Source organism: Leptinotarsa decemlineata, unplaced genomic scaffold (genome assembly GCF_025532065.1).
Source record: "Leptinotarsa decemlineata unplaced genomic scaffold, Ldec_3_MD MMD2_P_RNA_scaffold_14, whole genome shotgun sequence".
NCBI lineage: Eukaryota > Metazoa > Arthropoda > Insecta > Coleoptera > Chrysomelidae > Leptinotarsa > Leptinotarsa decemlineata.
The window spans coordinates 12,412,289-12,427,964 of NW_027412528.1; the positions used below are offsets into that span (position 1 = coordinate 12,412,289).

The 15,676-nt window shown below is 32.3% G+C and overlaps 2 protein-coding genes across 4 annotated transcripts in view; both read right to left on the reverse strand.

Moving 5' to 3' along the window:
- Positions 1–15,676, reverse strand: part of ec (ubiquitin specific peptidase echinus) — a 348,513-nt gene that overhangs the window by 199,552 nt on the left and 133,285 nt on the right. The gene's annotated exons all lie outside the window — the stretch shown is intronic.
- Positions 6,930–8,574, reverse strand: LOC141484420 (uncharacterized). The gene is made up of 3 exons (XM_074179449.1): positions 8,057–8,574; positions 7,776–7,997; positions 6,930–7,718 (listed from the first exon to the last, which is right to left on the reverse strand). The coding sequence occupies exons 1-3, from the start codon at positions 8,312–8,314 to the stop codon at positions 7,071–7,073; spliced, it is 1,128 nt and encodes a 375-aa protein (XP_074035550.1). The 5' UTR covers positions 8,315–8,574; the 3' UTR covers positions 6,930–7,070.

Here is a 15,676-nt window from a genome sequence, read left to right on the forward strand (position 1 = left end):
ATAATTTATACGTATCTAGATATTCCACTTTAAAAAGGGAAAATTACCTTTATAAATCAACAATTGGGGCAAAATATAAATTATAGTTCAATACCACCTCCACAAGCCACATAAAAAACAGTTGTTTTGTTTTTTATTTATATAGAGGAAGATAGGTTAGGTACACAAAATGTCATATGTCACAGAATGTCTCGGAACTCGGAACATAAGTAAACAGAACAGCATGCCTCTGAAATATGTCATCTTTGTTTGTCTCATACAGGTAACAGATTCATTGCCCTTTATTAGCTATAATTGATGTTGCCAAATGGTGAAATAGAAACGAATCCCTTTAAATGTTGAATGCTTCATTTCATTCCTCTTTTTTAGGTATTTGAATAATTTTTCAAAGAAAAAGGTTCAAATGATAAGTTTAAAATGCGTTGTTTTAGAACTCTTTTATGAAAACTACTTGATTTTACCTCACATATGCCACTTATTCAATGATTGTATTCAAAAAAATATTTATCCAACAATCTGGAAACATTCGCGTATTACTCCGTTAGCCAAAATAAGCAATGCAGAGAGTCTGACTGACTTTCGCCCAATTAGTATTTTGTGTGCCACATCTAAAGCAATTGAAAAATTTGTAAACTTGCAGATATGTAACTACTTGAATGATTTCAATATATTACCTATACAGTGCTTTTCAGATAAAAGTATCCACCTTTAATAACTTTTGTAATACTGGTATTTAGGAAAAATCCAAAAATATGTCAATGTATGTTGGAAAGGGCAAGCATTATGGCTTATTAAAACTTACTGGAAAAGCCACCCCCTCACCCCTAGCATCATCCCTTTTTTTTTAATTACTTCTCATATTTTTTATGTAAAATTTGGATACTCCTCTTTGAGGCGTGTTTTTTAGTTTTTTTATACTATATTTATTCACAATAATACTAGTATTTTTCGTTCGTTATTGTTTTAAGCTTATTTATAAAAATATTTTCAACTTTTTAGTTCGATGTTCTTCAAAAGCGTGTTTTTTAGTTATTTTATACTATATTTATTCACAATAATACAAATATTTTCGTTCGTTATTGTTTTAAGCTCATTTAAAAAAATATTTTTAATTTTTCAGTTCGATGTTCTTCAAAAGCGTGTTTTTCAGTTTTTTTATACTATATTTATTCACAATAATACTAGTATTTTTCGTTCGTTATTGTTTTAAGCTTATTTATAAAAATATTTTCAACTTTTCACTTCGATGTTCTTCAAAAGCGTGTTTTTTAGTTATTTTACACTATATTTATTCACAATAATACAAATATTTTCGTTCGTTATTGTTTCGAACTTATTTAAAAAAATATTTTAAATTTTTTAGTTCGATGTTTTTCAAAAGCGTGTTTTTTATTTTTTTATACTATATTCATTCACAATACTACTAGTATTTTGCGTTCGTTATTGTTTTAAGCTTATTTATAAAAATATTTTCAACTTTTTAGTTCGATGTTCTTCAAAAGTGTGTTTTTTAGTTATTTTATACTATATTTATTTACAATAATACAAATATTTTCGTTCGTTATTGTTTTAAGCTTATCAAAAAAAAAAATTAATTTTTTAGTTCGATGTTCTTCAAAAGCGTGTTTTTTAGTTTTTTTATACTATATTTATTCACAATAATACTAGTATTTTTCGTTCGTTATTGTTTTAAGCTTATTTATAAAAATATTTTCAACTTTTTAGTTCGATGTTCTTCAAAAGCATGTTTTTTAGTTATTTTATACTATATTTATTCACAATAATACAAATATTTTCGTTCGTTATTGTTTTAAGCTTATTTAAAAAAATATTTTTAATTTTTCAGTTCGATGTTCTTCAAAAGCGTGTTTTTTAGTTTTTTTATACTATATTTATTCACAATAATACAAATATTTTCGTTCGTTATTGTTTTAAGCTTATTTAAAAAAATATTTTTAATTTTTCAGTTCGATGTTCTTCAAAAGCGTGTTTTTTAGTTTTTTTATACTATATTTATTCACAATAATACTAGTATTTTTCGTTCGTTATTGTTTTAAGCTTATTTATAAAAATATTTTCAACTTTTTAGTTCGATGTTCTTCAAAAGCGTGTTTTTTAGTTATTTTATACTATATTTATTCACAATAATACAAATATTTTCGTTCGTTATTGTTTTAAGCTCATTTAAAAAAATATTTTTAATTTTTCAGTTCGATGTTCTTCAAAAGCGTGTTTTTCAGTTTTTTTATACTATATTTATTCACAATAATACTAGTATTTTTCGTTCGTTATTGTTTTAAGCTTATTTATAAAAATATTTTCAACTTTTCACTTCGATGTTCTTCAAAAGCGTGTTTTTTAGTTATTTTACACTATATTTATTCACAATAATACAAATATTTTCGTTCGTTATTGTTTCGAACTTATTTAAAAAAATATTTTGAATTTTTTAGTTCGATGTTTTTCAAAAGCGTGTTTTTTATTTTTTTATACTATATTCATTCACAATACTACTAGTATTTTGCGTTCGTTATTGTTTTAAGCTTATTTATAAAAATATTTTCAACTTTTTAGTTCGATGTTCTTCAAAAGTGTGTTTTTTAGTTATTTCATACTATATTTATTTACAATAATACAAATATTTTCGTTCGTTATTGTTTTAAGCTTATCAAAAAAAAAAATTTTTATTTTTTAGTTCGATGTTCTTCAAAAGCGTGTTTTTTAGTTTTTTTATACTATATTTATTCACAATAATACTAGTATTTTCCGTTCGTTATTGTTTTAAGCTTATTTATAAAAATATTTTCAACTTTTTAGTTCGATGTTCTTCAAAAGCGTGTTTTTTAGTTATTTTATACTATATTTATTCACAATAATACAAATATTTTCGTTCGTTATTGTTTTAAGCTTATTTAAAAAAATATTTTTAATTTTTCAGTTCGATGTTCTTCAAAAGCGTGTTTTTTAGTTTTTTTATACTATATTTATTCACAATAATACTAGTATTTTTCGTTCGTTATTGTTTTAAGCTTATTTATAAAAATATTTTCAACTTTTTAGTTCGATGTTCTTCAAAAGCGTGTTTTTTAGTTATTTTATACTATATTTATTTACAATGATACAAATATTTTCGTTCGTTATTGTTTTAAGCTTATTTAAAAAAATATTTTAAATTTTTTAGTTCGATGTTCTTCAAAAGCGTGTTTTTTATTTTTTTATACTATATTTCTGGTTTCTGTGATGGTCCGCCGTACTGAGTAGACGTTTTGTGTTCGCTCCGATACATTTAACAAATTTGTTTGTCAGTGCTAGGTTGAATTGTTCCTCATCCATATATACAGAACTGTCATTTATAACCGTTTAGTAACTGTGTTATAACTTCTCGAAATGCCTGGAGGTTCTATTATTGTAAAAGAACTTAACTGCCGTGTTGATAAGCTTAGTGAACAATTCCAGAAAGGACTTCAAGAGATCAGGAATATATTCCAACAAAACAAACAGCAATCTAATCAGTACAACTAATCTTGATATCGAAGTTTTTCTTGAAAGGCTAAATTTGTATATTCCTCTTTGAGCTGATTTCAAAAATGTATAAAACTTGTAGGTTAAAGTGGTTAGTTTATGAGATAAACAATTTTTCTTTTAATAGCACAAATTTTACTTCTTTTTTACTTTCACCTTATTTGCCTGTAATAAAATGGGTTGTATAACAGTTCAAACTCTTTAATCTGTTTAACTGTGCTATTTATTCTACTTCAAGAATCCAAACAACAAAAAACTCTACTTTTTATTAAAGTTTGACATTGTCAACTAGAATTTGTAGTCACTATTGATAGTGTACTTTGATACATTATTTATTTTGTTTCGCTGAAATGGTTTACTCTTTGCAAGAAAGAATTGAAATTGTAGGTTTATACTACCAAAATGATAATTGTGCAAGAGCTGCTGCTAGAATATTTAACGAATTACATGACGGAAGACATGCAACTCATAAGTATGTAATTCAGCTGATGGAGAAATTTACCACAACAGGGTCTGTTTGCAATAAAGTGCATAAGCGAGAGGGACTCGTAAATAACGAAGCAGTCCAAGTGGCAATTTTAGGGCAAGTCAGCTTAGAGGCTCAACAACCCCAATCGTTGTCAACAATAAGTAGAGCGATCGGTGTTTCATCTTCTACAGTTTTCCGAGTTCTACATAAATTCAAGTACCACCCATACAAAGTTAAGTTGGTGCACGAGTTGAATGAAGATGATTTTGATCGTCGTCTAGAGTTTTGCGAATCAATGACGCAATTTATCAATAACAATCCACAATTGTTAAACAATATTTGCTTTTCTGATGAATGCTCATTTTCATCAAATGGCTTAGTAAATAGGCATAATTGTAGATATTGGGCTGAAAGTGATCCACATATTATGCGTGAATTCCATACACAACATCCCCAAAAGTTAAACGTTTGGTGTGGTATCCTAGGTGACCACATTGTCGGACCTTTCTTCATCAACGGAAATTTAAATGGTGAATCACATCTTGAGTTACTCAGGGAAGGGGTTGATCCACGTATTACAACAATAATAGAAAATGATGATAACCTTTTCGAAGATTTACTGGTATTTCAACAAGACGGAGCTCCCCCACACTATGCTATGCCTGTCCGACAATTTTTAAACGAAACACTCCCCGCTCGTTGCTCTGTCGACAATAATAAACTTTGTGTTCTAGTATTGCTGGACTACTCTAAAGCATTTGATCGTACTAACCACTCCCTACTTCTGGCAACACTGAAGTACCTGGGTTTTGCCTCTAGCGTGGTCACTCTGCTGGAAACTATCTGCTGAACCGTTCTCAGTGTGTCATACTCAATAACAAAAAATCGAATACCCTCAACATAAATAATGGGGCCCTCAAGGATAGATTTTAGGCCCACTTCTCTTTGTTTTATACACTTCTCAGTTCTCACACTGCCTTCTTCACACTTCCGTGCCTTGTTACGCCGACGATACAGAGTTGTATTTACAATTCTTTGAAATTTCACTCAATATTGCGCTTTAACAAATGAGTGTTAATCTGCAGTCTCTGATAACTGAATCAAACCCATCTAAATCTTGTGTCATGCTCTTCGGCAGGCCAAATGCAAAAAATCGTTGCAGAAAATTGATGGGGTTCAATTACCAAAAAGTGACGTCACGAAAAATTTAGGCCTTTATCTCGATAATTCTCTGCGTTTCACTACACATGTTTCTCAAATTCTTAGGGAGGGTTATATGAATCTAAATTTAGTATACTCGACTAAAAATTTATTGATCAAAAAAAATAAAATATTACTCTACGACACACTGGTACTAGGTATCTCATGCCAACTATTAGTCTAATCAACAAGTTCAAAAACATGAAAAATAGAGATAAAGTTCCTAAAAATATGAGCGATAGATCATTCGATTCAGAATCACCTCTGGAAAAATGTTTTGAAGGATTTTGGTGCAGGTAATTGAAAATTTCACCTCTTACATTTCCTTACCTGTTATATCGATCTAAAATATTTTCAGCATTGCGGCGTTGCCACTTCTATCAAAAAGTCCTAGCAATTATATTTTTTCAAATGGAACACCCCGTATATAAATACATTTTTGGAATCGCTCTAGTATTTTAATACTTTTTTGTCAATAATGTCCTATACCTATCTCTATCTGTTTTCGAGATAAAAAATAAATTGTGCTAAATATGGTCCAAAACATAGCCTTAATTGAAATTAAGTACATCAGTACTCTCAATTCATGAAAGAATGATATTTTGATGATAGTTCGGACAAACTCTAAATATTTAAATAACACCAAGAAATCGACACCATATCATACAGGGCGGGCTAAAATTACTATTATTTCCATTGCGCATAAAAGTAGTCGAAAGTTCATTTTTTCCTGAAACCCCCTGTATATTACTCGATAAATTGAAAGATGGTGAAAAATGCTTCAAGATGATATACATATCCCTATACCTGAATCGTCAAGTTTTCTTAGTAAAGCCGTTTTTGTGGAAAAATAGTTATTCACGTTTTACCTACAAGTGTTGAGAGTGGCATTTTATTTTGTGAGTGGGGATTATTGCAAAACGAGCGTCAGCAAGTGGGGCAAACTCACGAGCAAAATAAAATCACTTTTAACAAATGTATCATACAAATTTTTTTGTATAACGTTACTGCTGATAATAAAAAAAATTATAGGGTCCATGTGATTTGAACACACAATCTTTGGATTACAAGGCATATGTTACAACTACATACGCCAACTCACGTTATTTCAAGGAGGATTATTGGTTAGTCATGAAGGACTTTCTGAAGTTGTACTGAATACTACTTCGTCATCGTCAGTAACTTCACAGGGATTTAATATTACCAATAGCACGAACTATATGTGTGAACTTTTCCAAATGATTTTTTGGTAGGTGTTCTGTTTGAAGTGTTTCTATCGAAGAGATTTTCAATAACAGTTGTACAAAAAATAATTTTTAAAGAATTTGATTTCTAGGTAGCCGTGAAAATATCAAGCTTATGACAGGTTGGTGACTTTTATAAGTAATTGATAAATGGTTATTGACGGTGTTTCAAAAAATCGCCAAAAATGAATGCAAATATTGATTATTCAAACAAAGTTCTTATGAAATTATTTATTATACACGGACAGTGTGATCAAATCATTGCCAGAACTTGTAGAAAATTCAATCAAATGTATCCTGAATTAACACCAATGAACGAGAGGAAGTTTGTAAGATAACAAAATAATTTCCTTAACTATGGCTCCTTGTTGAAAGCGCCTTCAACATTACCAAAACCTGTTACTTCAAATGAGGACAATACTGTTAACGTTTTGGCATATTTTTATGCATATCCAGAAGCTTCCATTCGCAGTGCAGAAAAAGATTTTATTTCTGACCGGGATATTAAAAGCTTATATCGTCATAGTTACGCTATCAATAAAGAGGGTCATAACTCCCTTGGGACATTATAGATTTTATAATTCCCTCTACCTTTCACAAGTAAAAATAAATAGAAATGAAAACTGAACCATATTTTATTTATTCACGTCATTACAAATAATAAATGTACAATTTTGAAATGTTCCCTGAAAATTACTTCCGCCACTGGAAACAATTTCTTCTTTTGTATGGCTGGAGCTTCTGTTCACTACAGTCGAGGTACCTGCCTCTTCTGATGACAAAGTAGACAACATACGCGCCGTTTTATTTCTCAATTCGATGCTATCCTCCAAATACCCCTCCGCCACCGTGGAACTTTTCCAACCTCCGTGTCTTTTTAAGTTAGTCATAGTTGCTCCTGCATTGGCTAGAGCAGTAGCAGAAGTGCGACGAAGGCAATGTCCCGTATAGGAAGATGAGTTTGGCAATCCTAAATACATTGCGATTTTGCTGGGGATTTTCCCAAACATGTTTTTTCCAATTGGCTGAGATGTACATTTATTTTGTCGGAAGCTCAAAAAAAATCGTTCAATACCTTTAGGACGCAAAGACATATAAAGTCTCAATAAAGGCAAAGCGGAGAACTCTTTTTCATCCACAACTGTAAATTTCTTCGATACACCAGTTTTACTTTCCGGTACGTTCACTACCATAACGGAATCCCGGTCCTCTATATCCGATATCTTCATATTCAAAAGTTCCTGACTTCTGCATCCTTCAAAATAACCCATAATCAAAACAACCTATAACAAAAAAAAGGAAATAAATACACACAAAAAAGGAAAATAAGAAAAAATTACCTTATGCAATAAATGAATATCATTAGGAGCGTCCTTTAGGAATCTGATAACATCTTTAGGAGATAAAACAGCAGACTTTTTCGGCTTATAACTCTTACTCTTCCGTTTCAAAAAAGCCTGTAGTTCATTGAACTTGGTGATATCTCGTTTCTCATGTATAGTCACCATCGATTTTAGCATTGACCATTTAGTCCATAAAGAATTCGGACTATACGTTTCTGACTGAAACGAATAAACACAATTACTACCAAATCTACCGAAAAACATAGAAAATTCCTTACCAGTTCTTGAAAATATGCCAGAAATACAGTTTCAGTGACATCTTTTGGCATAACATTTTTCCGTGTCAGCCAGTCCAGATATATCTTGTATTCTTTTTGGTATACGGCTTCACTTTTCGATGGAATTAATGATTCTCTTGCTTGTTCAGCTTTTTTCAAAATATCCTCCATTATATTTGGGGTAGAAAACACGTTTTCACCGCAAACACAGCTTGATAACAAAGTTCTGTTTATAAACAAGTAACATAGCAACAACATAGCAACAAGAAAACTCTACTATAATCAACGGTACCTGATTCAAATATACCGGGAAGGTAATGAATTGGTACATTTTTCCGTTTCAAAAATGAACAAAATTTCATTGAAATCGGTCAGAAATAAAATTATCTATGTACCACGGGAATTAATGAGCCTTAATAACCTCAGGCAATTGCTGTCCCTCGGGCCAGAGGCCCTCGGGACGCAAACTTTGCCATCGGTAATTAAGGCCCTTCTAATTCCCTTGATACATAAATAACTATAGGTGCATCACATGCTTCAGTACAACGAATTTTGAAAAATCACGGAATGCATCCGTATAAATTTACCAAAGTTCAAGCTCTAAAAGCAGAAGACTTCGAACGTAGAATGCATTTTTGTGAATCCCTTTTGATTAATACACAGGAAGATCGGGAATTTTTGTCAAAAATAATTTGGAGCAACGAATCAAAATTTACGAGGGATGGTATTTTCAACAGAAGGAATAAACATTTTTGGGCTGATAATCCTCATGTTACAAAAGAAATGGGTTTTCAAGAAAAATTTGACCTGAATGTTTTCTGTATTCTAAAGAACAATAAAATTAGCTTTTTTATTTATGAAGACACACTGAATGCAGAGAGATATCTCCAAATATTAAGGACGACTGTAACCGATTTTCTTGAAAATTTGCCTTTAGAGGAATATAGGAATTCGTGGTTTCAACTGGACGGAGCGCCAGCTCATTCCACCCAGGAAGTTTCCAGGAAACTTTACGAACTCTTCGACGATCGTTGGTTTAGGCGTTTGGGGCCGTGGGATTGGCCACCATAATCACACGATCTCACGCCACTTGACTTTTTTTATGGGGTGTTTTGAAAGAAAGGGTATAGAGTACTCCAGTGCCTACCAAAGAAGAATTGCGACGGCGAATAGTGCGGAGTATTGAAGATCTGGATCCCCAGGAAATTGAAAAAGCAACCACAAGTCGCGTACAAAAAAACATTTTAAAGTGTTTAGAATGTAATGGACAACATTTTCAGCATTTATTGTGAAAATGTGATATTTTGTTTACAATTTTGTTATTTTGAATCATCCTATTCTGTTATTGTCTGTACTTTCACATGTCTTAGCCCACAAAATCTTACTTTTTACCTAGAAATGACTGATTTTTGGTACAGTTGTTCCCTGAAAACTTTGAGCCATAGTTAAGGAAATTATTTTGTAATCTTACAAACTTTCTCTCGTTCATTGGTGTTAATTCGGGATACATTTGGTTGAATTTTTTACATTTTCTGACAATGATTTGATCACTTTGTTCATGTGTATAATAAATAATTTAATAAGAAATTCATTTGAATAATCGATATTTGCATTCATTTTGGAAGACGATCCGAAACACCGTCGATAACTTTTTGTAAATTACTTATAAAAGTAACTGAACTGCTATAAGCTTGATAATTCCACTGCTACCTAAATCCAAATTCTAAAAAAAATAATGTTTCTAGAAGAAGCAACTTTATTGAGAAAACTTGACGATTTAGGTATAGAAGCATTTTTCACCATCTTTCAATTTACCGAGTAATATATAGGGGGTTACATTTGAAAAAATGAACTTTTGACTACTTTCATGCACAATGGAAATAATAGTAATTTTATCACGCCCTGTATGATGTGGAGTTGATTTCTTGGTGTTATTTGAATATTTCGAGTTTGTCCAAACTATCATCAAAATATCAACTTTTCATGAATTGAGAGTACTGATGTACTTAATTTCAATTAAGACTATGTTTTGGACCATATTTAGCACAATTTATACTTTATCTCGAAAACAGATAGAGATAGGTATAGGACATTATCAACAAAAAAGTATTAAAATATCAGAGCGATTCCAAAAATGTATTAATATACGGGGTGTTCCATTTAAAAAAAATAATTTGCTAGGACTTTTTGATGGAAGTGGCAACGCCGCAATGCTGAAAATACTTTAGATCGATAGAACAGGTAAGGAAATGTGAGAGGTGAAATTTTCAGAAAAATCATGTTTTGCGTTTTCCAGAAACGTCTAACCTACCATCGACCGTGAGTCACGCTGTATAGAACAAATAATACGTTGGGAAAGTTAGTTAAAGATAATAAAGAATCCAAATTAGAGAAATCAGAAGTATATAAATTAAAGTGTGGAAGTGTGTAACGTGTCCTAAGGTATATATTGGTCAAACTGGCAGAATATTTAGGAATCATAAACAGAAACATCATATAAGCTATGTAAATAAGAAAACAAGTAGTTCAACATATTCAAATCATCTTTTAGATGAAAATTATATATTTAACGAAGATTTTGAAACTTTACACATAGAACATGAAGGTTTAAAGCTAAATTATTCGGAAGCAATGGAAATTGATAAACTGAAAAATTTGATTGAGTGATTACCTAAGTAGGTATCAACCCCCGAGTTTGAGGTCAAAGAATACCTAGAGTCAAAATACGCAGCGTTGAAACAGCGTGAGCAAACTGACGACGTCAAAATGGCGGCGTCCTGTACTCGTTGGCGTCTTCGTATACGACTCAAGCTTGTCGCTTGTTGGAAAGTTGTGAATTTTTGGACCACTAGTCTGATTTTGTAGAAAGCAAAATCAATTTAAAAATCCATAGAAATTCATTTTGAGGAAGAATACGAGTGACGTTCAAGCCTAAAAAATGTCCAATCATAAATGGAGGTCACATTGTAAATTTGTGAATTTTACGGGAAATTTTTGAATTGCTAGTGAATGAGAAGTCATTCTGGTTGAATAAAGAGTATATATAGTTGACAAAATATAGATGTTCACGCATACGAAATGAATTACCTACCCTAATTCAGATCTCCCGATTCCTTTTGTCCTATCAAAAAACTAGAATGGCTACCAATATTTCCCGTAACGACTGTGTCAATATTTTTTCTGATATCCATGTTTCAGAAGTTTTAATTCTGCTGGGAATAGAATACTTTGTCTATAAATGAAATAAATGTATCTATGAAACGCAAAATTATGCGTTGAAAAACCACAATCCATTCATAGTTCCGATCATTAGAGTAAAACAGTTAGAAGTATACCGACGAAAATGTTTGTGAATTGAAATATAAAATAAAAGGTAGGTATGAATAAAAAAGAAGCGCCTCTTCATTGAACATGTTTATATATACCTCGATTCACCTGGTATTATGAGCTGCATAATAATCAGGGGCGAGATCAGCTCATTCGTAAGTTGAACACGATCGTACGTACGGCTTGTGACTTGTGACTGAAGAAATAATGGAATTGAGATTGAATACAAATATTACATATTTAGATTTTATATTTTTTTCCATTTCAAAGAGTGTATTTACTCACAATTTTGACGAACGATGATTAGAAAAAATAATACCAATTAACTAAGAAACTACTTTGTCAATCAATTGCGAATTCACGATTGTCAGTTAATTCTCAAAAATTTAAATTTGTCCCTTACAAATATCTTTCGTTTCAGGAGATCGAAAGCGAAGACGTGTACATTATCACTGACTTTATTAGTTAAATAGTCTACTGATCCAAATTACTTGTATTTAGAATCAATGGACAAAACCGCATATAGATGTCTATCATCGTTTCTGAGTTACAATACAGCATGTTTTTCGAAAATATGAGAGAGAGAGAGAGAGAGAGAGAGAAGAGAGAGAGAAACGCATAGTTTCAATAAAACTTCATAAGTGTCCAATTTGGCCCATTCTGTACATCGCATAGTTTGGGCACTTTATCGAACAGCTCATACATCACAAATATCGGCGATTTTATCAATAAATTTGTTCTAGGATTCCTATTGTAGAAAGCATTCATATGCCTGGATTATGATCTAGGTACAAGAAACTGAATTTCTCTCAATAAGTTACTTCAGTCAATTCTGTTATTCAATAGTTTAAATAAAAACATGATTGGACTGAATTTTTTTGTATCTGCCAGGGCCTCGAAAACGGTTCAAAATAGAAATAGTGTTATCTGAACACAGTTAATCTAAAATTGGATGTAGAGCTCAAAAATGTTGAAATATACAGGGTGTTCCATTTGAAAAAATTGAGTTCCACTCATTTTTTCATGAGATCAAAGTATCTGCATTTTTTGAAGACCCTGTATGAGGCAAATGAAAATATGATTCGGAGTGAAGTTCGTCATAGTATCACTCCACTCCATTTCAAATTTGATCGTTTCAGTGCAAGAGAGTTCAAGATTATCAGCATTTATAAAAGTTCATGTTTGGTAAAAAAATATCGAAATTAATTTATAGCTTCTAAACGGTAATAGATAGGTATAGAGAAATAGTATATGAATTTGTTGACAAAGTGATAATGAATCATAATATGATATTATATACGGGGTGTTCCATTTGAAAAATCGAAGAAGCTGCTACTTTATAGTAGAAGCGACAACACCGCTTCGTCTGAAATATTTTAGGCGTGAAGGTCATATTGACTTATGCATACTGTGAAATTTTCAGGTTGATCCGTTAAATAGTTTGTCAGAAACGGGTAATTAACGCTCATCATGAAAAGCCTTGTATAGATTGCTGGTTGAATAGCGAAATGAAATATGTTTCAAACGAGATGTTTCAACGACCGTCCCAGAATTTCTCGGAAGATGGGTAATTTTTCCATGAAAGGGCGGTTTCTGACTGATTTTGGAAAGTCCAATTACCTCCGATATAATATTTTCAACGTATAACGAAAATTAATGAAAAATACATAGAACCACTCAAACAGCAACTCAAGTCAAGCCTACGAAATGTGTATTACAATGGATTTAGCAAGAAACACAAACGAAGAGAGACCGTGTGGGAATGTTCGTCGGTGCGTATCTACCCCGCATGTGAACTTTGCTGACGGCGCTATCTTTTTCTCAGTTAATCTTGGGAACTGACTTCTCCCCCTATGTCCCTTCCCCACATGTATAACACTTTGTTGTCTAGCTATCTAATTACGGATCCGTTCATGTAAAACTACTTGCATTATTCATATCGAATTAATAATATCTACTATTCATCGCACAGATATCTCATAGCCATTTAAATGTGAAAACCGTTCCTCAAGTCATGGTATCAAGCACAATTTTCTCAGGATTGTTGTAAAGTAGGTACTCCGTATATATATTACAACTGTGCTTCATTGGTTAACACAGAAAACACGAGTTGATATGACACAAAAATTTCACACATAATAAATTTTTCTTGAAATGGTTGACACATGACTATTCATTCATTCATTTACTATTCAAGTTCAGTGTTGAGAGGCCTATACAGGGTGTTCCTTAAACACATGCTAATATTTAAGGAGGTAATTCTTAGACCCATTTTGAGGAAAAAACGTCCTATAGACGTATGTCCTAAACGCCTTAACTTTTGAGATACAGGGTGGCAAAGTTTTCAAAAATAATCAGTTTTTTAATAATAACTGAGATAATTTTGTAGACATCTTTGGCATATTTGGTACATATGTTCCATGCCTCAAGGCGCATTTTCTGATGTACAATTTTCTTAATTTTCTCTGCCAGTGGTGTACGTACGAGTTTTGAAATGTATATTTTTGGCGAAAAAAATACTACGCCACTGCTCTATCTTGAATTAAAAATTATTTTTAAAATCTCCATACATTTTTGAGCACATTTCATTTGCTGGGTTTTCTTTGTCCGACGCATGGTTTTCGCTCAAAAAATTAAAAATCGCTTTACTTAAGGATAATTTCCTTAAAAATCTGGTGCGGTATCGTGCATCGACTGAAAGCAAACTAAGAGATCAGATTTGTTGCAAAATAATTTGTTTGTTGTCAGATGCACTGTTCTCAATTAAAATTACGTCATAACGCAGCACCGCTTAATAATTTTTGAAAACATAAATTTAGTTATCCTGGAATAAATGACGTGTAGCAGAATTTATTTACTGCACCTCTTGGAAATATGGAGTTTGTCGATATGTGATTTCTTTTAAAGATTAAAAGCAGAAAAAACAGCGTACCCACCATAGCAATAAATGAATTCTCTGTATGTACAAACGTCAGTAGCTAATATTGATGTTGGTTTAAAGTAAGGTGTTGGTGTTAAAAACTGTCACAGCGCGTTTTGATTGATTTTGAAGTGTTATTGAAGTTATTTTGGTAGTCCGCTGTTTTTCTGAATATCAGTAAATATGGTAAATTATACGAATGCGGAAATGGCGCAAATACATTACGTATATGGCCTTGCCGATGGTAAAGCAACAGAAGCCAGGCGCATTTATCAGGAAAGATATCCTAATCGTGCCTTACCAGATAGCCGAACCTTTTCAAATATTCATCGTCGACTTGGGGAAACTGGTAGTTTCAAGAAAGGGACTCCGGAAGGTAGACCTCGTGTAGTAGGAACTCCTGAAATTGAGGAAGCGGTGCTGCAAGAAATTGAGACGAGTACGAAGAAGATCGCTAGAACTCTGGATATTTGTCATCAAATTGTTTGGCGTATTTTGGTTGATTTTTTGTTATACCCATACCATATTTCAAGAGTGCAGGCATTACTCCCCAGAGATTTTCCACAGCGTGTGAACTTCAGTCAGTAGTATCTACAAAGTATTGCACTAAATCCGCAGTTTGAGACACAAATTTTGTTCACAGACGAAGCAAATTTTTCTCGGAATACCATTCAAAATTTCCATAACAATCATGTGTGGGCTGAAGAAAATCCCCATGCAATAACCGAAACCCATTTCCAACACCAATTTTCGGTTAATGTATGGGCAGGAATTATAGGTGATCATCTAATAGGCCCATTTTTTCTACCAGGACGCCTTGATGGTCGTTCTTATTTACACTTTCTCGAAGAAGACTTACCTGGGTTATTGGAAGATGTGCCACTTGCGTTAAGGAATCGAATATGGTACATGCACGATGGCGTCCCTGCTCATTTCAGTGTAATTGTCCGAAACCATTTAAATACAGTTTATCCTAATCGTTGGATAGGTCGCGGACGACCTCAGCAATGGCCAGCAAGATCCCCCGATCTCAACAGTTTAGATTTTTTTATGGGGTCACCTTAAAACTCTTGCGTATAAAACTCCTGTTGATACTTTAGAAGATTTAAGAAAGCGAATAGTTGCTTCGTGTGAAACTATACGAAATACGCCGGGAATATTTGAACGGGTGCGTAATTCCATGCGTAGAAGGGCGGAAGCATGCATACTAAGTGCAGGTGGCCACTTCCAACAATTTTTATAATCAGTTTTGGTATTATTACTAATCAACAAATTTGTGCTATTCGTTTAGACTTACTGTCACAAAATAAAATAAAACTCGTTTTTGTGAAAAATTTATTTCTTTGCAGATTATGTTTTCAAATATCATTAGG

Bases quoted from the DNA above. Each gene is read 5' to 3' on its own strand.
- LOC141484420 (XM_074179449.1), bottom strand. From the start codon at position 8,314: ATGTTGTTGCTATGTTACTTGTTTATAAACAGAACTTTGTTATCAAGC. The intron at 7,998-8,056 runs GTAAGGAATTTT...TATTCGTTTCAG, and splicing joins TGGCATATTTTCAAGAACTG to TCAGAAACGTATAGTCCGAA. The intron at 7,719-7,775 runs GTAATTTTTTCT...TTTTTGTTATAG, and splicing joins ATATTCATTTATTGCATAAG to GTTGTTTTGATTATGGGTTA.